This window comes from Neopsephotus bourkii, unplaced genomic scaffold (assembly GCF_033783945.1).
Source record: "Neopsephotus bourkii isolate Nb327-2 ecotype Australia unplaced genomic scaffold, CSIRO-AGI_Nbou_v1 NB_1060, whole genome shotgun sequence".
Taxonomy (NCBI): domain Eukaryota; kingdom Metazoa; phylum Chordata; class Aves; order Psittaciformes; family Psittacidae; genus Neopsephotus; species Neopsephotus bourkii.
The window spans coordinates 2,842,417-2,868,529 of NW_026901548.1; the positions used below are offsets into that span (position 1 = coordinate 2,842,417).

General features: G+C 43.7%; 3 protein-coding genes across 6 annotated transcripts in view; 1 reads left to right on the top strand and 2 right to left on the bottom strand.

Annotated features, from left to right (window-relative positions):
- BHLHE23 (basic helix-loop-helix family member e23) overlaps positions 1 to 21,133 on the top strand; it is a 191,369-nt gene extending 170,236 nt beyond the window's left edge. The window contains exon 2 of the transcript XR_009726687.1: positions 21,113 to 21,133. The gene's annotated coding sequence lies outside the window, so the exon portion shown is untranslated. The remainder of the gene's footprint in view (positions 1 to 21,112) is intronic.
- OGFR (opioid growth factor receptor) lies at positions 1,743 to 11,485 on the bottom strand. Of its 3 annotated transcripts, XM_061361530.1 has the most exons (9): positions 11,159 to 11,485; positions 9,159 to 9,212; positions 7,195 to 7,239; positions 6,455 to 6,517; positions 6,047 to 6,131; positions 5,621 to 5,699; positions 5,099 to 5,165; positions 4,662 to 4,810; positions 1,743 to 3,687 (listed from the first exon to the last, which is right to left on the bottom strand). In XM_061361530.1, the coding sequence occupies exons 1-9, from the start codon at positions 11,366 to 11,368 to the stop codon at positions 2,319 to 2,321; spliced, it is 2,121 nt and encodes a 706-aa protein (XP_061217514.1). In that variant the 5' UTR covers positions 11,369 to 11,485; the 3' UTR covers positions 1,743 to 2,318. The 3 variants fall into 3 exon arrangements, with proteins under 3 accessions (XP_061217514.1, XP_061217515.1, XP_061217516.1); XM_061361531.1 differs by lacking the exon at positions 9,159 to 9,212 and having other exon boundaries at positions 11,159 to 11,484; XM_061361532.1 differs by lacking the exons at positions 7,195 to 7,239; positions 9,159 to 9,212 and having other exon boundaries at positions 11,159 to 11,484.
- On the bottom strand, positions 12,863 to 17,792 carry MRGBP (MRG domain binding protein). Of its 2 annotated transcripts, XM_061361534.1 has the most exons (6): positions 17,677 to 17,792; positions 17,541 to 17,631; positions 16,905 to 17,026; positions 16,307 to 16,388; positions 15,321 to 15,395; positions 12,863 to 14,324 (listed from the first exon to the last, which is right to left on the bottom strand). In XM_061361534.1, exons 1-6 carry the CDS (start codon positions 17,755 to 17,757, stop codon positions 14,134 to 14,136), a joined length of 642 nt encoding a protein of 213 aa, XP_061217518.1. In that variant the 5' UTR covers positions 17,758 to 17,792; the 3' UTR covers positions 12,863 to 14,133. The 2 variants fall into 2 exon arrangements, with proteins under 2 accessions (XP_061217518.1, XP_061217517.1); XM_061361533.1 differs by having other exon boundaries at positions 17,541 to 17,772.
- Positions 21,134 to 26,113: the final 4,980 nt, after the last annotated feature.

Below are 26,113 nucleotides of genomic sequence, written 5' to 3' on the forward strand. Positions count from 1 at the left end.
GAAGGCAAAGAATACTCAAGTTCCTCAGCCACACGTTGCTCATAGCAAGGCAGGGATGAGGGCTGCTGTGAGAGAAGCCTGCTTACGACCAGCAACAGAAGAGCCCTGGGAGGATGCACCCAACAAAAGGACTGGTCCTCTTCTTGCATGTCCCCAGGCAGAGGGGGCACAGCTGAAGGGACACAATGACCCCAGAAAGCATCACCACAAAGACACCCCTGTGCTTGTGTCCTGTGGTGGGGCAAATGGATGTGGTCATGTCCTACCCTCAAAGATGAAACAAGTAGAAACTGGTACGCATCAAAGTCATGCTTTAATAGGTGACATTAACATAACAGACTCTGTGATACAGCTCTGAGTGCTGGAAACATCCTGTGAACTCACTGCAAACACCTACAGCCAAAATCAAACCTGATCATGATCAGGAATGGTTTGGTTTGAGCACTTCAGACCAGGGCTCACAGTGAAATCCCATTAAACACAAAGACAAACCACAAATCACCCTAACAAGAGTTATGATCTATGCCCCAACTGAGCGCATATTCACAATGAAAACTTCATTAAATAAGAAAATTACTATAAATCTGTACAAAAGCCACAATTTTGTCATGAATCTTTTATGAACGAATTTTCACTCAACATCTTCAAGTATCTATGTCTGTAGTTCAGTGTATTCTCATTGGCTTTGTAACTCCACCTGTTCATAGGAAAAAGAAGTAGTACTTTAAAAACATTAAAGCCTTTTTCCAGCATGTGTGTGACCATGAACATTAGATGTTAGGCTTGCAGACTTGTACATGGCAGCTGGATCAGTACCCAGTAATCTGGGAAGTCACAGATCAAACTCCATCAAAGAGGAAACTTAAGAGCTGTAGCACAGAGGGAAAACATCAGCATTGCAGAGGCTACTGCATCTCCCCCTTGCAAATGCAGGCAAACCTTTAGCCACCTCCTACACGAAACAAACAGCACCTAAAACCCCCAGAACTAAACCAAACCATCCGAGCAAACAAGTCCAGACCTTTTGGCTGTTGGGAATGGCTTCCTCTGCTTCACGAAACAGGTCCCCTGTTGTAAACCTCTAGGAGTGAAAGTGCTAAATTGCTTTAACGCTCCTTCAGGCTGGGCTGAACGCTGTGTAAGTCAGGCAGAACAGCTAACAGGGAGGTCAGGAACATTAAGGCAGGCAAATAGCTGGCAAGGTCTGAGGGTAAATTCTTGAGGGCTGTAAATAAATGAAGCAGACAAGCACACCCCCCCTCCCTGCAATTAAAGCTTCAATTATCTGCCCCACAAAGCCCGGTGGTTTCCAGACACGTTGCACTCCAACATGCCCTCACTGATCACTACTGGTAAAGCAATCCTGCCCTTCCCAGGGACTGGGTTAAATCTGACACATCTGACACCATGCAGAGAAGAGAGAAACCCCCAACAGACCACTGCAACTTCACAGCAAAGTCTGAAAAATGCAGTAACAAATACTGTGTTCTATTTTGGCAGCTGGAGAAGGAAGAGCTTTGAACCAGCACTGGGTATAAATGGAAAGCTCTATGCAAAGTCTAAAGGTTCTTCTCTTAGAAGCCAGTAGACAATTCATACTCAACTCCAACAAGCACTACAAAGCCACTTCAGCGGTGGTAAAGGGAACACATTACTCAGCACTTTGCACCCTAGAGAACAGTATCTCTTTGAGGTTTAATACTGGTCAGAGAGCAGTTTTGACTATGCATTTTATCCCAGCCTAAAGTCAAACCCACTTTCTTTATCGGAGGACAGGCAACAATACTCTTACATGGTGTGAAATGAATACATATACCCTTTTCTTTGGGGGGAACTGCACCTTTGCCAGGAATAAATCCCCTGGGAAGGTACAGCCATCCAAAATAACAAATAGAAGTTACATGGAAATAGAAAGTTTTGGCAAGTTAGGTCATGCTGTCTTACACTGAACGCCATGTATTTAGTAAGAACTTGACCAGTTCAAACAAGGGAACAGACCAGTTCTCCCCGCCTCTTTAAGAGGGGGCATACCAGAATCAAAGTGCAAAAATCCCTGTTGCTCCAAGATAGTCCTGAAAATCAGATAAAAACCAGGAACAGGACACAGCCTGCGGGGAATGACTAAATCAGCTTTCCTCTCTAGGGTAGCCAAGGACTGGATCTCAGTGAAATCACCACAGATGGTTAAAAAAAGAGTTGAAGAGTGCAAGTCACACAGGGTCTAGCCTGGATCAGCCAAAGGAAGTTTATTCTTCTAATTCTGCTATCCAAACCACCAAGCTGGCTCCTAGCAGTTAGGCCAGTGCCATCTTTCTTGCTCAAGTGCTTCCCATGCTGGTGTCACTTGCTGCTACCTGCTCCTCAGCAGGTTCTGCTGCACACTCAGAGCTTTCCCGTTCGTGTGTTGCAACCTCAGTACTGTCTTCTTCAGGACAAGGGGATGCAATGCTCTGCTTCAGACTCTCTGGGGGATGTTTCTTCCCTGTGACTTCTGCTTGCTCCTTTTCACTCGCATTTTCTGCCTTTTGATGCTGTTCTACCCCATCTACCTCACTTTCCCCTTGCAGGAATGTGCTGTTGCAGTGCTGCTTATCGCTCCTTGCTGTGACTCGGTCTCCACTCGCCTCCAAGCCATCACTTATTGGAGAAGTCCAGCCAGACTTGTGCAGCCTGGAATCGACTGGGGGTCCCACAGCCCCACCATTTGCATCACCACTGCTCCTCTCTCTCACCACATCCACAGCTGCATTTTTCTCACCATCATTTTCAGCCTCAGCATTTGCAACTGATGGATTGGACTTGATTCCCATATTCAGGTTTATGGCCAAGTTGCATGGTCTGTTTCTCGTTGTTCTTTTATCTACCTTCCTCCGTTTCACAGCAGCATCAGTGCTCTCTGGTGCTGCTGGGTCTTTGGTGCTTGCATCCTCTTCTTTCAGTGTTTCCTTGTCCTCTTCTGCTTCTAGGAGTGGAGCTGAGGAGGTGATCTCTGCATCAATTGCACATTCTCCCAGGTTATGAGAAATGTTTTCAATATCAGTAGGGCTTTTCAGTGGTCCACTCTTAGCATCTACCCTATTTGCATCCAGTTTTCTCTTCTTGCTCTCCTTTGTGCAATCATTCTCTGCTGCACCCTGCACTTCTTCAGCCTCGCTGTTTAAATCCTCCTCCTCCTGCTGGGTAAACGAAGCTTCTTTCGCCTCCTCATCACCTCCTCCTTTCAAAGGACATTCACTTATCTTCTCTTTTACATCTTTATTGTTCACTTCCGGCTGCAAGCTTGCAGCATCTCCAGCCTCCTGCTCTTCCTCTGGTGACTGGTTCTGATGATCCACAGAATCATCACATTTTCTACCAGGAGTTTCCTGTTTATCTTCAGCCTTTTGCTGCAGTTGTGACTTGGCAGAGCGGGGTCTGTACTTCAAGAGTTTGTGGTGTGGCCCCCACACGAAGCTGTCTCGAGGTCTGAAGTGTTGCCAAGCATAGTGGACCAGTTCTCTCCTCTTCTGTTTGCTCCGGATGGTAAACAGGAAGTAATCCAAGGCACTTCTCTTGACATTTGGCAACGTCTCCTTAACAAGAGTTTCTGTTAGGAAAAACTTTACCAAGTGCACTTGATAATGTTCATATCCCATCTCCCCCAGGCACTTCAGGATGCGAGTAATCCGCAGATTGTTGTGGCTGAACCTGAACAAAACGGAGAAGCAAAGGTGTTAAGAGAAAGCCTCACAAGTCAATATGAACATTGAGGCCATCTGCAAAACGTTTAGTGCATTACTGACCCTCCTCTATTACAGACTATTTGACAATGCAGATGGGAGTACAGGTGGGTTTCCTTTTAAAGCACCTACTGCTGCTGTCTGCCTTCAGCAGCACCTTCCCAGCCCTTCTTTCCACGTAGTTGAGGTGATCAACCTCAGCAGCCTGAGGTTCTGGCTTTCTGCATCAGTAGATTACAGCTACCACATTGGTCAGACACACAGGTCCATGCAGCCCAATCTCCTGTCCCTGACAGTGACCCTGCAGTTGGTTTTTATTTTGTGAGCATGCCCAGTCCTTTTAGAGCCCTTTTTAATATCATAAAGGGCACTAGAATATAGAGGTCATTGCTATCTCTGTGATGCGACCTGCAATCATATAAAGCCATTACCATCAAGTCACAGAGCACTTTTCAACCAAGGACTCCAAGCATCTTACACACATTAAGGCATCTTTATAAAGAAGCAGGGAAGCAGATGGGAACACTCCCATTTTGTAGCTTAACCAAATGCTACAAAGGCAATTTGCCTATCTGTGACAATGTCTCAGTGATTCCTGCTTAAAGTATGGTTTAAAACATAAGCTCTGCTAGAGCAAATGTTCACATCTCCAGGTCTGTGTTTTGTATTTCAGCCAGAACATGAAGAATGCCTGCTGTTAACGGCTGCACTGGATGGAAAAGAACACCAGGCTCAGCTGGCTTACTTATTATACTTGTCACTTAAAGTCACCGAGAGCATGATGACCTACAGAGGCTGAGCGAAGTCAAAAAGACTTTAACTGGCTAACTTTCCTATCAGTAAAAGCCTCCATTCCTCAAGGGCTGAGGGTTTTCTTGAGTTGCTTTTTCTTCTCCAAGAGCCTGCCTGCAGTAATGAGCAGCAGCATCGACAGACACTCACCGGTTCAAGTTCTGAAACCGCTCAGCCCAGTTCTCTGCTCTCTTGAGTTCTCCAGTTTCCTCGTTAAGCAGAACGATTCCATAAAATCCCAGCATGAGCCGATAAGCACGGATAAATCTTTGCATAACTTCCTTGGACTTCTTAAAGGCCTGGAAACAAGACCTGGCAATGAGTACAAGGTGCAACTCCCTAATGACCGGCACCAGTTTAAGCTGCACCTGAATCATAAACAAGGCTTATTTTATTACTATATCACTAAGCATTTAATTTGCTTGGGTAGCTACTGGCAGACACAAGATAGAGGAATGCTTAACAGTGCTCAAGTGAGCTCTCTTCTCACTACAGCCCAAGGAAGCAATTTAAAAAACTCTATAGACTTCAGATACAGGGAAAATCCCATTATCCTTCAGATCTCAAAAGACAAAAGCTTTATGTACCTGGATTTCTCGACACGTGAGTGGCTTGGCATACCAGTTCATCCCAGGTTCACGTAAAGGGAACAGCCTGAAGGGAAAGGAATATTCAGCACAGATGAGCAAGATGACATTCAACTAGGGCACCCATTTGTTTAAACTAAAAAGATTCCGGAAACTGTGATATCACAGACATCTCTTGGAGAACTCACATATTTATGGATACAGAAATAGTTCACTGTAAGACAAATTAGTCTCATAAAAGCATCAGCCACACCAGTGATAACACACTTTGCTTATCTGGATCTCTCTTGTTCTGCAGTATGCTGTAAAGCTAAGGATGACTGAGAGCTATGCTGTAAACCTGTGTCTTCAGGCTTTCCACTGCATTGTTTCCAGGAGAATATAACTCAAATGAAATAAAGGTGACTCAGGTTTCATTGAAGAACAATCCTGGGTCTTTCAGGAAGCTGAATCCAGCAATATACAAGTGACCCTTAAGAGGCACAGCTAAAGACAGACACTCTATTCATGCACATAGTTTACCACTGTATGTAAGAATGGTTTTCTTCCAGAACTTCATAGTTGTCCCACCAAGATTCAAGCAGATTTTCAATAAACAAACCTGGACAGAAAAGGGAAAAGTCAGGCAAGGCAAAATGATGCCAAATAAGAATTACAATTAGCCCCTCATCCAAGGTGTTTGCATACAGGTATTGGCTTCTCCAATGAGACAACCAGGCGAGCCCAGAAAAACACCCTCATTTTCTACCACCAAACAGAAAATTAAGGAACACAGAGCAGGAACAAGGACATTTTTCAAAGGGTGGTGCTTTGGTTCTGGTGGGGGATTCTTTGGTGGTGCTTTGTTTGGTTTGGGTTTTTTGCATGTGTCCCACCTGGATCAAGCTACGCTGTCATCAATTCAACCAACTACAGCAGACTGCATCAGTTATCACACAAGGCACTCACCCTGGGGCAAAAAGTGAGTCTTGTTTTTATAAAACCTTAAGTTCAACATCTCTTCTTCCTCCTCATTTTCTGATTCCATCAAATCCTGGCAATGAGAACAAGAAATCAACAAGCAGCACTCTAAAAGGCAGCATTCACTGCTCCTATTCACCACACTGTTCAGTGCTCCTCCTTGCACTCCCTCACGCTTCCTAAACATTTCAAGCTGAATCCTTGAAATGTGTTTGGGGAAGTAACAGCTTGTTTCAGATGCACCCACATACACATCATCCCTCCCCCCTCACAAATGAATCCTTTAAAGGCTCTCAGCCTGTCACTGTAAAGACTAAAAAGTGCCAACGTGTACCTAAAGGGAACATGCAATGAGGAAGAGCCACAAGGGTCCAAGCATCATTGTTTAGTCCATACCGGGTACTGATGTCTGTATCTCTGCAAGTCTTCTGCTGCATTCCAGTTGCGCCTCCCTGAGAACTGGAGGAAAGAGACAGATCCAGAATGAAGCCGTCTTCTAAGTGAAACCCAAAGAAACAAAATCCACTGCCTGAATCTGGCATCTCTTACACATGTTCCCCTGCCTATCAATTTCCACTCCTCCAAACCAGCCAGTCTGTTACTGCAGTCCTTTTTCTATGTTCCTGAAGACAACTTTGGACTACGAGAAGTTCCCATTATCTCCTTTAGCCAAAACATTTCTTTTTCTTTCTAGTCTTATTAGTGAAGGTCTTCATGTTTTATGTGCATCTTTTATCCCAGTTGGGCTTTCCCATAGAAATGCTCAGAACTCGCTGGATATCCCCAACATTTTACATGTCATTTTCTTCCTTAACTCCATGGTTTTAAAACAAGACAAACTAAGCCTTGCCTGCCTGTCTGTGTCTGAGCAAGACAGAGATCAGACTTTAAAACCATTGAATTTAGGATGTAGAAATATTCCTTACATTCAAGATTCTCATTCCCTGCATTGTTGAAATAAAGTTTTCTTCATCGTTGCTCTATAGTCAAGAGCAGCCTTGCTGATTCAACATCATGCTGATCCAGACAGTGCACAATAATAGAGCCATATGGTCACACTGAGATATTTGTTTTATTGGAATTCTGTTCCAATTACCATCTTCATCATCGCTCATGTCTCCAAGTAACCAACCTACCTGAAAACTCCTCCGAAACAACGGTGACGAATTTGATTTTGGCTCCTACAAATAAAAGGCATTCAGTTGAAGCATCCTGAAACCAAACTTGACTAATAAAACAAGTGAAATAAGAATACCCACAGCAGTGACTCACATGATCCCTACCAGTTGCCAAGTGACAGATTTACCTAGTTACAGCTGAAGTCGCTTGATTCTATTCATAATGCAAACTGCCATAGAGAAAAAGCTGTGGGGCCACGTCCACCTGATAATTAGGTGTCAGCTTCCTCGCTACACATGTGCCAGACTATCTCAAATGTAGCATTTAGACAGAAATCACAAAGAACAGCTTCATTTCTTCCTCTGAACTCCATGGAAATAGAAGCTGCAAGTATGACTTCATTCCAAATGCATTTTTACAGTGCATCAGTTCAATGATAAGAGATTATGTTACACTTCACAAGCCATATAAACAGGTTTAATGTTGCTGAGTGCTGGAGCATCTTGTCCCAAACTGTTAAAGTGCTTTAAAGTGTCCTGTCAAGGTAGAACCATCAAAATGAACCCGACTGCTCATGAATACAAGGATGCTCCCAACGCCAAGCACAGTGCAGTTAGAACATTCAACACCAGCTCACAGCAAGAGCAGGGTCTTTGTGAATGGAATAAGATGGGCAGGCTCTTGCAAAACAAGCATTTTAAGAAACATAGAAGAAAGAAGCAGCAAGTTACTCTTTAATTTAATGAGATACTTCTTAAAACCACTTTCTCGTGTACACTGAACACTGGTGCATTAATTATTAAGGCAGGAACTGGATTAGATTTTGTAATGCCTTATAATAAAGTCATCCGTTCTGCTGCCCTGTTGGTTGTTAATATTTAATTCATGAAGCACACACACCATTTGGGAGATCAAACCTTTATCCACAGAGGGAAGCCATCAATGCAGAGCTTTCAACATACGTTTACTAATCATAGACACACCATGATGCCCCCATACTTTTGGAGAGGAATTAAACAAAGCTCAAGTTGGTTTTTAAATGTACTAACTTGTGATGACCTAAAATACTGCCTGTCTCTATTGCAACACATTTCTATTTTATCCATGACAACATAGACCAAAATAGGCAGCAGAACTTCCCACAGGCGCATGGCCCAATCCAAGCACTGGTGTCCATCCCCAGAACCCACCCAGACTGCAGAAATGCACCCACCTATAAAAAGCTTGGCTACCCAGCTAAAAAAACAAGTGGCTGCCAACACAAGACTAAGAAATGTGTTCAGCCAGAACAGATCACTACCATTCCTTTGTTGTAAGCAGAGGCTGGGCTTCAGCACTCAAATTCATCGATGCTGTTGACTTCTGAACCCCAAGGATGAAATCCTGATACACATGGAATTCATGAACATTTTGTTCCAAGCTATAGAAGCATCAACTTCCAGATATTCTTTACACCTCATGTTCTAAAATAACATCTGCTAACAGAGTCAGGTGGAAGAGGCTAACAGTAGACTGAAACACAATTGGGTTGCTGCAGAGTAAGCGCAGATACGGAGACAGATGCAAAGTGCTGTATGGGTTAGCTGGAAAGAAGCTAGATCCAGGACAAAGGCATTCTGCCTGAAATTCAGCATGGAAGAGAACAAGACGGGGAAGCAAAGGGAGCAAAGCTCAGCCCTCCCTCTAAGCAGGTGTTGCTTCTGGGTCTCTATAAACTCCTATTTAAGGCACACAGAAACATAACCTTCCAAGTTAGAAAGACCTTTATAAAATAAGCACAAACCCCAAGCTTCTCAATGCTCACTCCTAAGACACTAAAAGCCCCAAAACGCAAGAGAGTTGAAAAGGCATCCCTGCAAGAATTTCAACCCACTAACACAGAGGATTTGTAGAGACATGAGTGAAATGCAAAGATAAAAGCAGAACTTTGGGTTGGTTTTGAAAGCACACAGTGAAAAGAAGAACAATAAAACCCTCCAACCTCAGTACTGAATGAAAACATTAGCAGCTTCAGCAGCAGAGTGCACCATGAAAGCTGAGGGGAGAAGAACAAGAATTAGTGCAATATAAGCAGAAGTACGAACTACTTCTGGAAACTGATTCAAGCCTTTGGCAGGTTGTAAAGGCATTAATGGACAACACAGAATTTACTGTTCCTTTCTGCATCCGCTCTCACTGCCCTTAGAAACATTTCAGGCACTGTGAGACAGAGGTGAATACGTGTTCATTGCTGACGGAAGAACTCTTTAAAGATGCAGAAGAGTATTCCAAGGGCTGCAAGTCTCAGGAACAAGGATCCTCCTTTGTGAGACAGTTTGAGGAGTCCACTCACTGGAGTGAAAAACTGGTCCTTGCTTTTAGTGGTCACAATCCAGAAGCAGCTCTAAGAAAACAAAAACATCTGAAGAAGAAACTCATTTAAAAAGCAACAATGCGAATGCTGTGGAGGCATTAAAACGTGTGGACAACATCAGAATACAGAAGGAAGTTGCCAGTGTGCCCTCAAACAATGCAGAACACTTCAAAGGCAATCTCTGCCTCTGTCTTTAAGTTTTACAACTATTCCACCTGAAACACCTGTGACCTTGCACAGACCCAGGTGCACAGCCAAGGCCTCACCACATTCCCTGCAGCAAGCTCCATGGAGATGCAGAGACAAGCATGGGCATCTCCATCTGCTGCAAATAAAATCAAAGTTGAAATGCAAAGAATAGAGTGTGTATTTTTATAGGAATCTTGAGTGTTTGGAATACTCTGTTGCACAGAATTACATTTTTTAAAGGGAGGTTATTTTAACATCTTAATGCTTATTAAAAACAATTTAAAGCTTAACATTAAACTCCTTTACAAGTGTATTACTTAGAAAGCTTTATCTGCCTATTTATAGTCAAAAATAGGGATGAGCCACCGAAATGAAACCCAAGTGAATGATCAGTTTCCCTTTCTCCGAAAGGGGAGGAGTTAAAGGACTAAACTCAGTGTGTTTTGACTGATGCAAGAAATACTGAAGAACAGAGACACAAGTTTTGCATTTGCCAAAGCAATGCTGTACAAGAAATCACTGTCAGTCCACATCAAACACATTGATGCTAAATACAGGAACCTCATGTAAGACTAACAAGTTCTTCTTATTTCAAATCAAGATTATTTTGAGGCACAACTGTTCATATTATGCAGCACCACCTCACTTACTATAACTGCACCACATATACCTGCAGGTTTTAAAACATTGATGGGTATTTTGGTTTTAGAGTTGCTCTGCATATGCTCAGTAGGGAAAAGGCATGTTATGTGATGGCTTCTTATGGACGGCATTAAAGAGCATAGAAAAAGCCACCATTCAGAGGTGAAGATACCAACAAAGAACTTCACACCAAGAAGCACCTGAAGAACATCAGTGTTATAACATCAAATTCAGCGGTCATCAGGATACGATGGAGAGGGAGGTGTGGGACAGAACTTGTATTTATGGAATAAAGCATCCAGATCACAGGGAATGGTGGTGAAAGAAATATTAAAACCCAACTCATGGTGGTCTAATGGAACTTAAGGGGTCATAAAGTTACATCACACCTCTGCCTTCACCACCCAGAGCTCCTTTCTGAACGGGCCTCAGGTCACGTCTCCTTTGCTTCATGGAAATGAGGACAAAATTATACGCTATAAATCACTGCCAGGGCAAAAAAAAATGTTTTACTTTTTGGAAGCAATTTAAGCTGCTCCAGTTCCTGACAGCAAATTAGGAACTGCAGAGAAGTAGCCCACATGCACTGACAGCAGAGGAGGGGGTGGCCTGGGAGGACCCAGGGTGCGCATCACCCGCACACGCGAGTACCTGGGCTGATCCCGAGGGTCGCTGTAACCCTGACGGTGCCGACCCCTCTGCTGAGCACTAAGGGGAGGAAAGCTGCAGCGAGCGGGACCGGGACAGCCGCGGAGCGGACAGAAGGGGCTTCCTCACCGCGGGGACCCCGGACCCACCTGGGCCTGCCAGCAGCTCTGCACCCAGCTCAGCGCCGACTGCTCGCCTTCATCCTGCGGATCCTCCTCGGCTGATGCCTCCAGCTCGCCTTCGCCGCCATCCTCTTCCTCCTCCTCTTCTCCATCGCCCTCCTCCTCCTCCCAGGTGGAGTCGTACTCCCAGAGGCACGCCTCGTCCTCCTGCGCCCCGAAGCCGTGCCTGGCCGCCATGGGAGCGCGGCGGGAGCGACGGGAAGAGGAAAGGAAAGGAAAGGGGGCGGGAAAGGGAAAGCGAAAGAGCTGCGCGGCACAAAGCGCGAGCACGTGGGGCGGGACAGGAGGGAAGGAAGCGCGGGAAGGCCACGCCTCCTTCCTGCGGCGCCGCTCCCCATTGGCCACCTCTCTGCTCGCCGCGCGGTCCCTGCGCGCGCCCGCCCGCCGCCGCTCCATTCACGCCGATGGTGGCTCCGCGTCTCTCACGGGATCCATCCATCTCCCGAGGGAAAACCGGTAGGAAACGTATTCCTGCTCTTTGCCATCCCGCCGGGCGATGGGCAGCTGTAAGGGGTCCCGAATAGGCTCTGTGTGTGTGTGTGCCGGGGTGATTGCTAATGGAAACTAAACACTGGAGTAACAGAGCTTCCTCTTCCCCTTGGGAGTTTAGCAAGCCTTGGGTGTTCACGCATTAAAAACTGACTCCTTCCACAGCAATATTCCTCTCACAGGAGAATGAATACAAGAACAACCTTCCCAAGAAGCCAGGAGTTGGTGCCAGGGAAGGGAAGGAAGGAGCAGTAACACACAGGTCACTCAAAGCACTCGCAGTTGCCCGATACCTAACTTCTCAACCAAGCAATTCCTAAAATACCTGTGTCACTGCACTGACCGTGAAATCCCAAGTGGGCTTCTCCCTGCTTCTGGGATTGCACCAGTACATGTTAATGTTGACACAAATCTAGCTATGAAAACAATTCATTAGTGTGTGTGTATATATATATAGAGAGAGAGAGACTAGAATCCCCTGGATGCAAAGGATTTACCCCCAAAGCTGTGAAATTTGTAAGTTACAAAATCTGCACTTTTTGGCCAAGATCTATGTAGATCAGGACAAAGTAACCAGCTCATTTGAAACAGCAAAACTTAACAGCACCGTTCAGTTCCCAGCACCTACTCTGATGGTAGATGGAGAAGTGACAACCTCTAGGAACCCGATCAGACCGAATACATCCGTTTTAAACATCAAAATTAAACCCAGGAGCTTCCTCACTCAAGATTATAAAGTTCAATCTCTACCCACCCAGAAAATCTCTGAGACACCAATACCATCTCCCTCACAAACTGTGCAGCTGGCAGGTACCTCATTGTTCCTTTTGCAGGGATTATCCAAGTGTAGCACTGAATTCACAGCACTTCATTTGTTTGGTGACATGAACAACTTTATGCCCCACTATTTCAGACCCTAAACCAGTGAGCTTTCATCAGGCTGTAAGCAGTTACAGTGGGGATCCTGATAGAGTTCTGACCTTCTAATGCCATACTTCATAACTGATTCTTGCTAGTTAGAACATCCTCTGGTTTGGAAGCTCAGAGCGACCTGACTCAAGCTCAGCAGGCAAGGATTATTAAGCATCTTCTAGAAATAACAAGGTAGTAGTCCATAAGCCCAGGCAAAGTTAGTAAAACCAATTTCACTAAAGGCAAAAGGTGTCTGAATAACTTCCAAAATAAGTTGGACCAAGTTTTAATCAAGTTGCACAACAATTCCAATTTAGTAAAATAAAAACAAGTCAAATTTATTCTTGGTATAAAACAAGTGAAAACAAAATAGGCAGACCAGAACTTGGCTATGTACCTAGAATACAAGCAAAAACTAGTAGATTCCCAGTTTCTCACTTTGAAGGCAATACTGACGGATCAAGAAGTAATCCTTCTTTTTAGTAACTGGTAGTTAACATGGTGAAACAAATACAGTAACTTGTCAGTCTACTTCGTTCACCATTTAACATGTTTGTTGACTGTGGTCCATCTTTGCACAACACAAAAATAAGAACTTCATCAAATCTGAATATTCTAGCATATAAAAGAGAAGCATTACAATGTCAGGAAGATTCTGAAGTTTTACAACAAAAGTAACATTTTGGAATACCAATTCCATTACCATCTACTAAAACTGCTTTAAAAAAGAACAATAAATAATGAAGTACAAACCTCTCTGTTACATTCTACTGTGTTATAAATGGATGAAGCAACACCTCCAGGTTCAGCAGATCCCCTACAGGTGACATTGGGGTATTTTATTTAGGACAGTTATTATTCTATCTGGGGGCATCATTTTCACTTCACTTCGGGATATAAACTTACAAAGATTGCAAAATGTTACATCTCTAAGGGTGAAAGAAGTAAAGGTTCCTCCAGCAAATGGAATGAGAGAATACAGTGAGAATAACTCAGTGGTTATGTGGATTTAGGATTTTGGTTTCACTGAACCAAGAGTCAGGCATTTGATGCAAACACTATGTTAGCATTAAGTAAAATGGCCAAATGTTACCCTCAGAGGGTCTGTAAGATTCAAAGACAGCAACAAAGCAAAGGCAGGAAAAAACTACCCCAAACTTACAGAAACAACCTTTGCTTTTCAGGAACAGAGGCTAGGTGTTTCACTGAGCATTTGCTGGAGGAACCATGCTGACACAGGGTGTGTTACCCGTTTGAAACGCAGCCACAGGAACTGTTACATATTCGTGATCTCTGGACACTGCCAGCTTTCACTCCCAGTGCCCTGAGAAGGTAGCTGTCACTCAGCCACTCACTGCTGAGCAGAGAACACATCAGGAACACCAGAGTCTTCCGATTTAAAGCCAATGTGCAGACTCTTCAAATACCTGGCTTTTTTTTTCCCCTTCCTCCAAAAGTTTATGTAGTGAGTATCCTGCTACTTGTTTTTACTGTTCCCTCCTCATGTTCCAGTTTTGACTTCTCTCTTTTCACAGCTTGCTTCACGTTCTGCGCCGCTTTGCAGCACTGGGGCTGGAAGGATTACTGTTCGCGTTTAAGACCTTTTCAGTGACTCTGTTGCGCTTCCTCTTATCAGATCCTTCTTTGGACCCAGGATCTGATGAAGTTTTCTCTTTCTCTTTGCTGCTTGGTTTTTCAGTTGTTTTTCCTAAACTTCCAGAGGGTGCAAAAACTGAAATAGGATCAAAGTAATGATTCCAGATCAGAGTCATACACATAGGCAAACAAGAAGTGACATCAAACTTCTTTATATTACATCAAACTTTCCAAACCAAGCCATTCTCAGCATAATTAACCACCGTTTAAATATGACTTTAATGTTTCAAGGAAAAATCTTCTGTAAGAAAGGCACATCTTGCTTTTATTATTTGCTTTAAAGACAGGCAAAAAATGAAATTCAGTAAGTGGAATTAAACAGCACTTGAAATACTGAAGAGGAACACTTACAGAACAGAGGACCAATCTATGAGATGTATCATCAGCAGAAGTCAATACATTTGGTATTACAGATTTTAAAGCTGAACACCCAGAATATGAAATTTAATATATTTTTTTAAAATACATTCTTAAATCTTTTATTACACTCAATCTTAAAACACCACTTATTCTGTGATATAAATATTATAAAGTTATATAGTTAACAGTTAGCTTGGCCTGTTAAGGGAAATAGCAGGATCTCTACTTGTTCACATATGACCTTGTTCTACAGCAAAGTGTTAGGAAAGTAAGCCTTAGATTTGTAAGAAGCAAGATAATGCAATTAAGATAAAACCCCACTCTCCCCACCCTCTCATTTAAGCATCTTTTTTGACTTATAGGCCCATGTTTTTCCCCATGACTACAAAGATCCTAACACAGAGTATTTCAGTCTCAACTTTCAGAGATCCTTCGATTACTTCAGGCTCCCAGGGTTTTGTTAAGTACATATTAAAACCAAAGCTATACAACTTTGCACACATGAATTAGGAGCAAAGGAGAAATCTTTCAAAGTATCAGATGCGGGCAACTGCTTATCCTGTGCATTCTAGTTCTTGGCACAAGCATATGCTAAGTCTGAATACAAATCACAAAGTACATTGGATTTGGGATTTACATTTTGACATTAATTTCTCAAGAGTTACAGTTGGTTTTTAATCTCGTATTACACAGTAGAGAGTTACAAATTTACCTTCTTCTGGACCTGCATGTGTTTCCATCTCTTCTTTTATTTCCTCTTTTACTTCTTCTTCCATCATTACTTTTCCTATAGAAAGGATTGTTAGCAATGGTTAGACTCTTAAAGAACCACATAGTTCTTTCAGGATTAGTAGCCTCAGCATATGTACACGGTGTTAACAAATACTCAGTGCAACATTCCGCACTAATTTAGAAAGGTTCCTCAGCACTGTGCCAGAAAAATATAGCTAACAAATATACAAAATATAGTCCAGGCATACTGAAGCACTAAACAAGATAATGTCTCATGTCAAGAAGTTCCATTAAAATTAACAGGAAGCAAGCAAAATGCTGAACAGACAAAACACACTGCAGTTTCTTAGCTATACTGTGATTTTTATGCTGAATTTTTAGCGTAAAATTTAGTGTAACCTAGTAATCGAGAAGCTGTGGTCTAAAATATCCCTCGGGCTCCTGTGGTGATGCTTGAACTCTGTAGCTCCTACCTCAGATAACAGTACCGAGCAACACATGTATTGCTGAACTTTGCAAATCCAGCTCTCACTGCTCAACCTAAGACTTCTGTCAAACTGCTGCACGTTAGATTAAGCAATACAGACAGGCCTATCATGAGTGAGAGAGATTTGGAAGAGCAAGGTAGTTGAATCTCAAGAAGGTAACACTACTGAGAGATGATTTCACAGTGCAATGAATTGTATTTTGCCTTCCACTCTGCAAATGAAGATCAGTGACGCATCTTTTGTGTATACCCAGGAGAAGCTAAATGTAAATGGTATAAATAGAACATGTTTGTGATACATTAGCATACCATCTACATTAAACTCAACAACACAGCAATACTGTGTGGCACCTGTCCAAAGGTCTGTAGCCCGTCTGCTACAGTGGCCATTCACAGAAGCTGAGAATATGAATGGCACAAGCACTGTGATCATTTCCAGTCCAAGCAACCAAGAATAAGAGACTCCTATGACACCTTACCTTCTCTCACTTCTTGAATCATTTCATCAGGAAGAGCAAAATTCTTCTCTATATTAGGGAATGGAAGAATCTCAGATTCGTGCTGAGAAAGGAAAGAAAGGTCTCTATGAGTGACTTTGGTAACAAATTTAACTCAGATTAGAAGTGCAACCTCAAGTTCTATTTCACATGCAACCAGTAGCTAAATAATTCCTAGCAGGACACTTCAGACATTAGAGATCAGGAGGCTCTTGATGTCAAACTGACCATTAAGGTTAAGATACTTGAGATAACTTCTGGACACCAAACATGGCACATTCTTATGCAAACACACTATAACCTCCTTATTTGATACTTAAGTTACCCATGCAAACGTTTGCTGGATTAGCATTAAGGCAACTTTAACAAACTAAGTCAGAACACAGTATGGACAACAAAACACAAATCAGTGCTGGTTTTATAGTCTCCCACCTAACGTACTTTTATAGAGAGAAAACCCCATCAAACACTGAACACCACATAATTCTTAGTAGATGTGCCAGGCGCAGTGATTTTGGCCTACTGAAACTCTCAAACTGTAAGGAATAAGAACGTGGCTGCATCCACCCTTTATACTCACAAGAGCTTGCATGTCGTACATGGTGCTCAGGTGGTCCCAAATCACCTTGGATGAAATCTGCCGTCCAATATTCTGACTGAACTTATCCCGGATACAAATCATGTGGAAATGGCGATTCACACCTGGGAAAATAACTCAATGCAATTAATGCCACTTTATGCCACAGAATCATAACACCCCCCCCCCCCCCATCCTATTGTTACAAGGTCATACATTATAGAAGAAACGCGTGGCAACACGGGGAGCTCTGGGGGCTGGCATTTCACCCTGCGTTACAGGTGCTGCTCTGGGGAGCGGCGGAGGGTGCCCCAGTGGGTACCGCTGACATAGAGCCGCAGCCAGGGCTTTTAGAGGGGCTGTGTGAATGACAGCCGAGGTTAACAACGCGTAAGGCAGCGAGACAAGAAAGGCGATGGCGGAGGGAGCGAGGGGGAATGGTTCCGTGCCGCGGCTGGGGCTGGGGCAGCGGCAGGACACGGCACCGCCTGCCCCACAAGCCCCGCTGCGCCCGGTAAAAGCCCCGGGGCCCTGGGCCGGCAGCCGCAGCGAATCCGGGCCCAAAGCACCGCCCCTTGCCCAGCGCCTGGTTCTCCTCCCCCGCTAGCGCCGCTACTCGAGGCCGCGGCCTGCTCTCACCTACGGGCTTGTGGCCCAGCATGGCGTGGAAGAGGCAAACCTCCACTTCAGGGCTCCACACCACCACCGCCTCCTCCGCCGGCACACCGGGCTCCGGAGCGGCGGCCGCTGCCGCAGCTGCAACGGCGGCAGCGACCGCCGCGGCGGCTCCAGGCCCGGCCGCGGGCAGCGGCGGCTTCTCCACAGCGGCCGCCGAGCCTCCCTCCGCCTCGCCCATGGCCGCGCCGCCCGCAGCGGCTCCTGCCGGCCGGGAGGAGGGCGGAGCGGGACGGGCCCGTTCTGGCCCCTTCCCTGCAGCGAGGGGAGGTTCCCGGGGGGAGTTTACCTCGGGTTTGGGCCGCGCCGCGCTCGTAGCGCGGGGGGCGGGAGCTGAGCGCGGAGCGCATCCCCTGAGGGGCGGTTCAAGGCCGCAGGGTCGCTGGGGGGGGAATTGGTACCCGACGCTGGCAAGCGTAGGGGTTACTTGGGCCAGGCATGGGGCAGCGCGGTGCGACATCACTAATGCCCCCCGGGGGCCTGTTCTGCTGCTGCTGGAGGGTTGGGAAGGTGGCACTGGGAGGGCAGAGCATGGTTACCCCAGCACTCACCCCCCCCGGCTCAACTGTGGCTGCCCCATCCCTGGCAGTGCTCAAGGCCATGTTGGGAGCTTGGAGCAAGCTGCTCCAGTGGAAGGTGTCCCTGCCCATTGGAATTGGATGAGTTTTAAGGTCCCTTCCAACACAAACCAGTCTGATTCTGTGATTCTAAGTTGCTGCCAAGGTGGAAGATTGTGATGGAGAAGGGTCCGAGCACCTCAAATCCCCCAAACTGCTGGTCCTTGTCACAACAGCATCCTTTAGATCAACCTGACATTGAAGCCTAACAAATCACTTTGCCTGGTGTGTTTAAATAAACGCACAACCCACTGGCTTTGCCCATCGTGTAGAAAAACACTTTGTTCAGGAAGGAGAATGTATCCTTCCCTCAGTGACAGGGTTTTTTGCCTTGTTAGGTATAATTAGACACAGGCACGAAACAGGACTTCTGTTGCTGAGGTGATCAGGTTTTCCTATTGCTCACTCCTCACTTGAAATCTTAATCCTTTTTGTGACATTGAAAGTATTTCAATAGCAAATAACAATGATATCATATGCAAAGAACAACTGTTCTGAGTGAGTAACAAAGCAGTGGGGGCAAAAGCTCATAAGCAGAGATGTTATTTTCATGCAAATTATGCAAATAATGAAAAGCAGGAAAGGAAAGATGCAATTTTCTGAAATGGAAAACTTTCTGTGCCTCTGATACCCAAAGAATTAACTTGACTCGTATCATTCTTTGGGGCTTGATGTAATGCTTTTACCCAAAACAGATTAATCTAATGTGATTTAACTCGTTTCAAATTGAACTGAAATTCACACGTGAGCCCCAAACCTCACATGTGAAGCCTTGTGAAGGCTGGCAGTGCAGATCCTGGATATGGATGCCTGGATGCAAATGCTCATTTCCAGCAGGGTTCAGGCTACCCTCCTGAATGGAAGAGACTCTTTCACTCCGCTCTGGCTTAGGCACTGTTGAAATTCCCCAGGAATAACTGTTTCTGTGAGGGCTCCATTCAGAGTGATGGAGATCTCGCTGGAATGACTTTACTGCATCAAAACTGCAGGAATCTCCAGGAGCATTTCCTCTGCCTGCTGCCACCTCCATACCCGTGGCCTGGTTGCTCTGAACCTGTTTTACACAGCTCAGGCCTCACACGACTTCCCTCATTTTGAGCCAAAATTAGCTATCAACAAGATTCTGCCAATATCAAATACAAGCATCCATCCTTTTCCTGTTAAACCCAGCCCTAAATCCAGTGTGGATCTCAGCCCTCTTTAATCTCCCAATGTTCATTTGATCTACACTCTTACCTGCTCTTCAGCTGCTCCCAAAAGAGAGGGTTGTGATTTCCTGTGATGCCTGCACAGCAGGAGTAAATGAGCTCCTGAACAACTAAATTCCTGTTTTCCTACACATTTCTAGGTGTAGAAACACGAAGCAAATAAATGACAGAGGAGAAAATCTGTTCCCCTCTAGAATAGTTTTCAAAGTTCTGCAGGAGTGGTTTTTATGTATTATTATCTTTAAGTCTGTGCGAAACACTGAGCCTCAGTGCTCTCATCTGTCACATTAGGCTTCTACTTAAAGACTACCATCAAGAGGGAATAACCGTGTCGACTCCGATAGCAATTTTTATGTCATTAAGTTCTGATGACTAAAAGAAGTAGCATATGAAACAGAACGCGAAAAAACCATATGGCTACCTCTGAAAGTACAATAGAACATGAAAATAAGTCAATTCAGTGGAATAAGGTTAATTCAACAGGAAGAGTACATGCATAAACCGGCTGCTATTTGTTTCAATCACAAATAATTACATTTCCCTGTGTCTGAATTTCCTTGTCTTGTTCGATGCCTGTAGGAAACATATGGAAGCCTGTAAAAGTGCCGCATACAGCCTCTACCTGGAGTCAGACCAGCGTTAATTTTTTCTCTCTCTAAACTCCAGAGGGTTTTTTCATCCTCACAGAACAGATTTTTCAGATCCTGAAAATTTACCCTCCCCTGGTTCAAGCTTAAATCTTCCTTTTGGTTTTAAGCAGATATTGGCTGTGTCAGATACACACAGTTCGGTTCCTCTCTTTTCCTTCCCACTCTTCAGGCTGCTTTCAGCCCCAGAAACACATCTGCCTCTTAGATCAACTAAGGGTGCTCAGTCCTTTGCTGGATCGGGTCGTGCCCCTCGGAGAGCCAATCTGAGATTTCATCAGACGTTGCAACAACTGAGAAATAGCACTTAGCACTTGGCATCCTCCCTTAGAAGCGTTGGATTTCTGGGACGAGCAATATGACTACGACTATTTCTGTCATTATTTTAGAACACCATGTGTTAGTGCCCTTAAAGTAAAAACTTCATTCCAAATCCTGGAGAATTTCTGGTATGCCACATGAATGGTTGTAAAAGAATATCATCTGCATACTTTCACATTCAAACCAATCACTTAAACTTGGCTGGGGGGGTTTAGGGCATATTTGACATAGAATCTATCAGAATTTTGCTTTCATAGGTAAATAAAACCTCCTGAGACCCCCAGATTGCATTCCCAGCTTTACAGAGACATGCTTTTCTCCTTGTTAAACCTGCCAAGGAGGAAGACTCAGAAAGATCTATTTGTCATTAGAGTCTTATCACACAACCCTTTAGAGCAGCGTTGCCTCTTCCAGGGGTTGGCAAGGAGATACTTCCTTGCTTGCTTCCAGTTACCTCCATTCTTAGCAGAACAGAGTGTTGGATTATTTTAAACAAGAACATTGAACAGAGGGGTTCGCTCTCAGATCTGGCCTGTGTGGCTTCTTGAAAGGGCAAAAATAGAGAATTTAATTCAAAATGGGGGGGGCTGTAAAGCAGCAAAGAGGAGGGAAGCAGCTGTCAGCCAGCAGTTATGTTCTGTTTGCTAAGACATATGTTCTTGAGCTGAACTTTTCCCTTGTGATCAGTTGTGCTTTCTCCCAGCGGAGAGAGGCTACATACTAGATGGGCATCAGATGGCAAGCCTTAGAAAAATAGATTGAAAACAGTGCAAATAATCATCTCTAAGCATGCACAGAGACTGTTCATTACCTCTGCTGTGCACTTCAAAATATCTCAGTGCAGAGTGGGGATCAGAGAAGGAAAAGCCATCTTACTGATTTTGCAGTTTAATAAATCCATTATATCCCAGTTTTAGAGAGAAGCATAAAGAACCAGTGGATTTAGAATGAATCAGTTCAAGAACTGGTTCAGGAATCCCTGGCCAACATCAGAAGACCACAGCATGTTTTACTGAAGGTGGTTCTTACCAAGAGTGGCTGATGTGCCTGCCAAATGATAGTGCTAGCCCAGCTGGTCAGAAAATCAGGAAGAGATTCCTTTCCTTGACAGTTCCAGTGTTCTGATCGGGATTGCTCAGATCATCATTTTCAAACCAAAAATACTGCTTTTTAAAATAAATAATATATAATGAAATGAAACAGAAAGGATCCTCAGAAGGAAAGCAGAGGAGCACTAAGCCTGCTGAGCTGACATGAAAATGACAACCACGCTCAGCCTTTCACTGTGGCGGAGGGTGGCAGCAGATTTTCATGAAGTACATGCGCTCCTTTAAGCACATACAAACCTTGACAAAACTATGCAAGGCAGGGGTTTGGGAGAGTCTGTTAGCACCCTGTTGTTGCATTTCAGCTCTGACTACCTCGGAGTATTCACAAGTAGCCTTCAGCATCATCATCCTTTAGGCTCCAGCACTTAGGTGACATTAAAGATTGATTCCTAGTCCTGGGGCTTGGGGCAACCTGGTCTAGTGCAAGGTGTCCCTGCCCATGGCAGGGTTGGAATGAGATGAACTTAAGGTCCTTTCCGACCCAAACCATTCTATAATTCTATGGTTCTATGATGAATTCGATGCACTGGCAATAGATGATGAGTTAGGAACAAACTGCAGCCGGGCAAAGCTACTGTTATAGAAAGCTATGAAACCAACAGGTTAGTTTGAGGTTTTGCTTGCAACGATGATAAGTCAATAGCATCATCCAGGCCTAAGTAACTTGTAAAGGATGTCTCAACTTGTCTAATGTATAGAAACACGTTTCTAGATTCAGCATGTCTCTGAAAGAAGAGTCCATGAAGTGCTGATAACAGTCTGGTTTTTCCCCATTGCTCATGGAAAAGAGGCCTGTCCTCTCTCTTGTTTTGTTTTACAAACACTTCTGTTCTGATTCCACAATTTCAAGCCTGCATTTGATTTACAGAACCAGATCAGAGCTCTGTAACTCCAGGTTTATCCTTATGTGCAAAGAATATAATTACTCTCAGTAGGGGATGCTTAATAAACCATCGTACGATGGAGCTTTATCTTTGAGGCAAATTCCTCACTGTGTGTAAAGTCCATCACAAAGAGAACAAATTAGATTCTCAGAAATCACCAGTGTTATTTGCAGGGGTTCTATCGGTAGAAGATGCTGTTAACTTGGGTCAGGTTTTCAACCAGACAGATGCTGCTGACCTGCTGCATCAGGAGGAACTTTGGTGTTGCCAAAAGTCTCTTTGTCCTTCACCACTTTCAATGAATCCACCTCATTAATCCTAAAATAGAACCACTAAAATAAGAAACCAGAAAAAACAGTTGTCATATGCTTAAGTGTTAATCAAAGGGGTAAAATACCATTGATTTCAGTGAAGGTGTTACTTCCTATAGACTGCATTCTTGTTTCTATTTATCTGACAGTTTATGAGACACCTGGAAGAGGAGACAGGAGACAGTTGGTTGCTATATCTCAGGCCTGTGACTCTTATTTTTTTTTTGCTTTAACTTACAACACATATTTCAAAGCCAGTTATTCCCTCTAAACCAGCACAAAAATACCAAAGTAACTATATTGTTAATTTAAAGTATTTGGATTAGATCTGAAGCATGGAAATGTTTGCATCTTCATAGCCAACAAAATGTCAGTTTTCACCATGTGCATGCCTAGGGCGTCTAAGGGGGAAGAAAAACCCCTCAAATAAATAAACAGGTTTAAAGAAAAACTGCAGACAACACTGGCATGACTGACATCACTATTTAAGAATATAAATATATACATACACACATAAAGTCTGTTCCTGCAAAAAGGAACAAAGGAACAGATACAGCTAGTGATATTACCAAGGTAATGTGTACAGTTCTTTTTGTGACAGACTGATACACTCAGCCAGTCTTTGTTTCCTGATTCAGCAGGCAGATCTTTATTTCAGTGCCTTGCTCTTTGTACACCGTAACTCAGTGATTTTATAAACCGTGCAGAGGTGATACAAGTTGATGTAAAAGTCAGTGATGCCAATGGGCTATTGCTGTATGTTACCTTCACAACAGACTTCATTGTATAACCCTACCCACTGGATCAGCAGTTCTCTACTACACTCCGAACTTCTGATCACTGCCTTCTGCACTGTTTCCTACTAGGAGCACCTCATAACTGGACTCTTGTGTTGGAGGAAGTTATAATGGATTGATACAAGCCAGTATGTTCTACCACTAAGACACTGTCCATGTTTGAACTACTGGTCCTGCTTTATCCCTTAGTTATTTCACTCAGTAGCTGCTACACCAGAGTTGCTATCCCAACCTAGCAGAAGTGAGCATTCACTCCGAACTCCAACTCAGATCCTATCAGAATGCATTCCTTGCTTGGTCAGGCCTGTAAGCAATTTTACATATGTATTATAATTCCCATCTGAACACATATGTTAGAGTATTCTCAGGCCAGCTGTGATACACAGACCTCGCAGTTAGAATAGCCTCATTTTTTTTTTCTGAAATAGAAGAAACTGAAAACTTGCACATTTAAATAGATTTTATCTCTGCATTTTTTTAAGTAATCTTCCTCCCTTCGCATAATGGATAGCAGCCTTTAACACTTCCCATTTCTTTGACTGCATCAGCTGCTTAGAAGCAGGATGTCATTTTCACATGAATCCTATGGCAGGGCAACCTGATGGACCTAAATTCAAGTAAAATTACAGAAAATTGAAAGAGAGCAGATGCCATCGTAAGTGATGGCAGGGCAGTGCTACTGCTATCGTCTGCTTTGCATAATCATGTTAGTGACAAAGCCCGTTAGCAGATTTCACAGCTTGTCCCAGCAAGCTGCAGTGATAAGCTTTTTAGAAAGACACAGAGCTTTTCCTATTCAGGATTTCCCAATTGCCTCAGCCATTCATGCTGGTTTTATGCTCCTTGAGACAATTTCAGAGGCAAAGTATCCCATTTGGGCTTGATGATCTTAAAGGTCTTTCCAACCTAAGTCTATGGTCTATGATTCTATGATTTTCTAAATGGTAGGAAAGCCCCTATGTCTTTCACAATAGATAAATATGTTAGAAACTTACACAGAAAATAGCTGTTTGATTTTATCCTGTGTGCTGGGGAGCATACTTTTAAAAGCTTGCTAACTGTTTCTTTATAGTCTGGCACAGGAAGGTGAGCCATGAGAGGCTGATGCTTGGGTGCATATAATGCTTTGGCTGGCTTTGGATCCCACCTACACATCCCAGTGCTATTGAGTCACATCTTCCAGCCCATGTAAGAGTAATCAAGTGTCTCTTGCACTTATTCCATTCTTAAAACTGTCTCTGCTGATCTGAATTACTCACACTTCCATTCCCATTAGAAAGGGACCTCCACCGTGCGGAGGAAATGCTGATACAGAAGGTACTGATGTCTGTGGGGGTCTTTCTCCTCATCTTAAATTCACCCCTTAGAAAGCCATTAGCAGTGGGGGTAGAGAAGCAGCATTTGCTATAGATTGTCCTCTTAGAGTTGGAGAAGTAATTTAAGAATATCCTGGGGAATGTCAGCTCTGTGATTCCCCAAACACTTTATACCTGTCAATCTTAGCCCTCCAAGGTCCTTTAGCACACCGGAGATGCTATTACATGGTCTAAAGAATCAGCAAAGAGAAAAATCCTCCTTTTTTCTAATTTTCTTTCACTGACTAGTGTTCACATTTACCAAGGTATCTCAAGGGGTTAGAACTAAATGATCTAAGGTCCTTTCCAACCCTAACTATTCTGTGATTCTGTGACCTGGCTGGATGGGGTGGAGGCAAAGCTGACCCTTCATTCCCACAAAATCAATGCATTTGTTAACTACCGACTTCATCCTGGTTGAGGGATGATTTGTTAATTCACATGCCTCAAAACAGCTACCTGTGTGCTTTGTATTTTAGAGACTGTATATATGTGAAGGAAATTTGATTTCTTTAATTTATATTTGCCCAGCTTACTATACGTCAGAGCTAACTCCAGGTGTTTCAGAACACAGCTCTTTCCCCAACTCTCTTTGCTGCTATGAGACATCAAAACCTTTAGAAAACAAATAGAAGATTCTTCTTGCAGCAACTCCAGAAACACTAAATTAGGCCCAGGGTTCACCAGCAGCCCTGAGGTAGGAATTATTCAATCACATTACATTTCTGATTTCAGAAGATTTTCCTTTTCTACTCAGCCTTGAAAGCAGACGAGAGTTCATTTGGAATCCACCCACACCTTGCCATATAATAGAGTACAATGGACTTTAAGAAAACAATAAGAATAAAAGAAAAAAAAATCAGTTTTACCTGAACAGGAGGAAATTTGGGGCTCAGCTGAACTATTATGGGTCCTATTAACATTGCACACCAGAACTCTGTGCTTATGCGATGATAATAAATACTTACATGTTTAAGAGGATGGCTTTATTCCCAGTGTTTTATTTCCCTTCCCTGTAAGCTATTACCTGAAGTGCTCTCAGCTTTTGGTGCTGTGAAACATAATCATCCTCATTTTTTCGTTTGAATGACTAAGTCTCCACTAGAAAATATTTACAATTGTGGTCACTTTGGAAGAGAGCTTGTATCTACCAATGATAGAATCATAGAAGAGTTTGGGTTGGAAAGGAGCTTAAGATCATCCAGTTCCAACCCCCCTGCCATGGGCAGGGACACCTCACACTAAACCATCTCACCCAAGGCTCTGTCCAACCTGGCCTTGAACAATG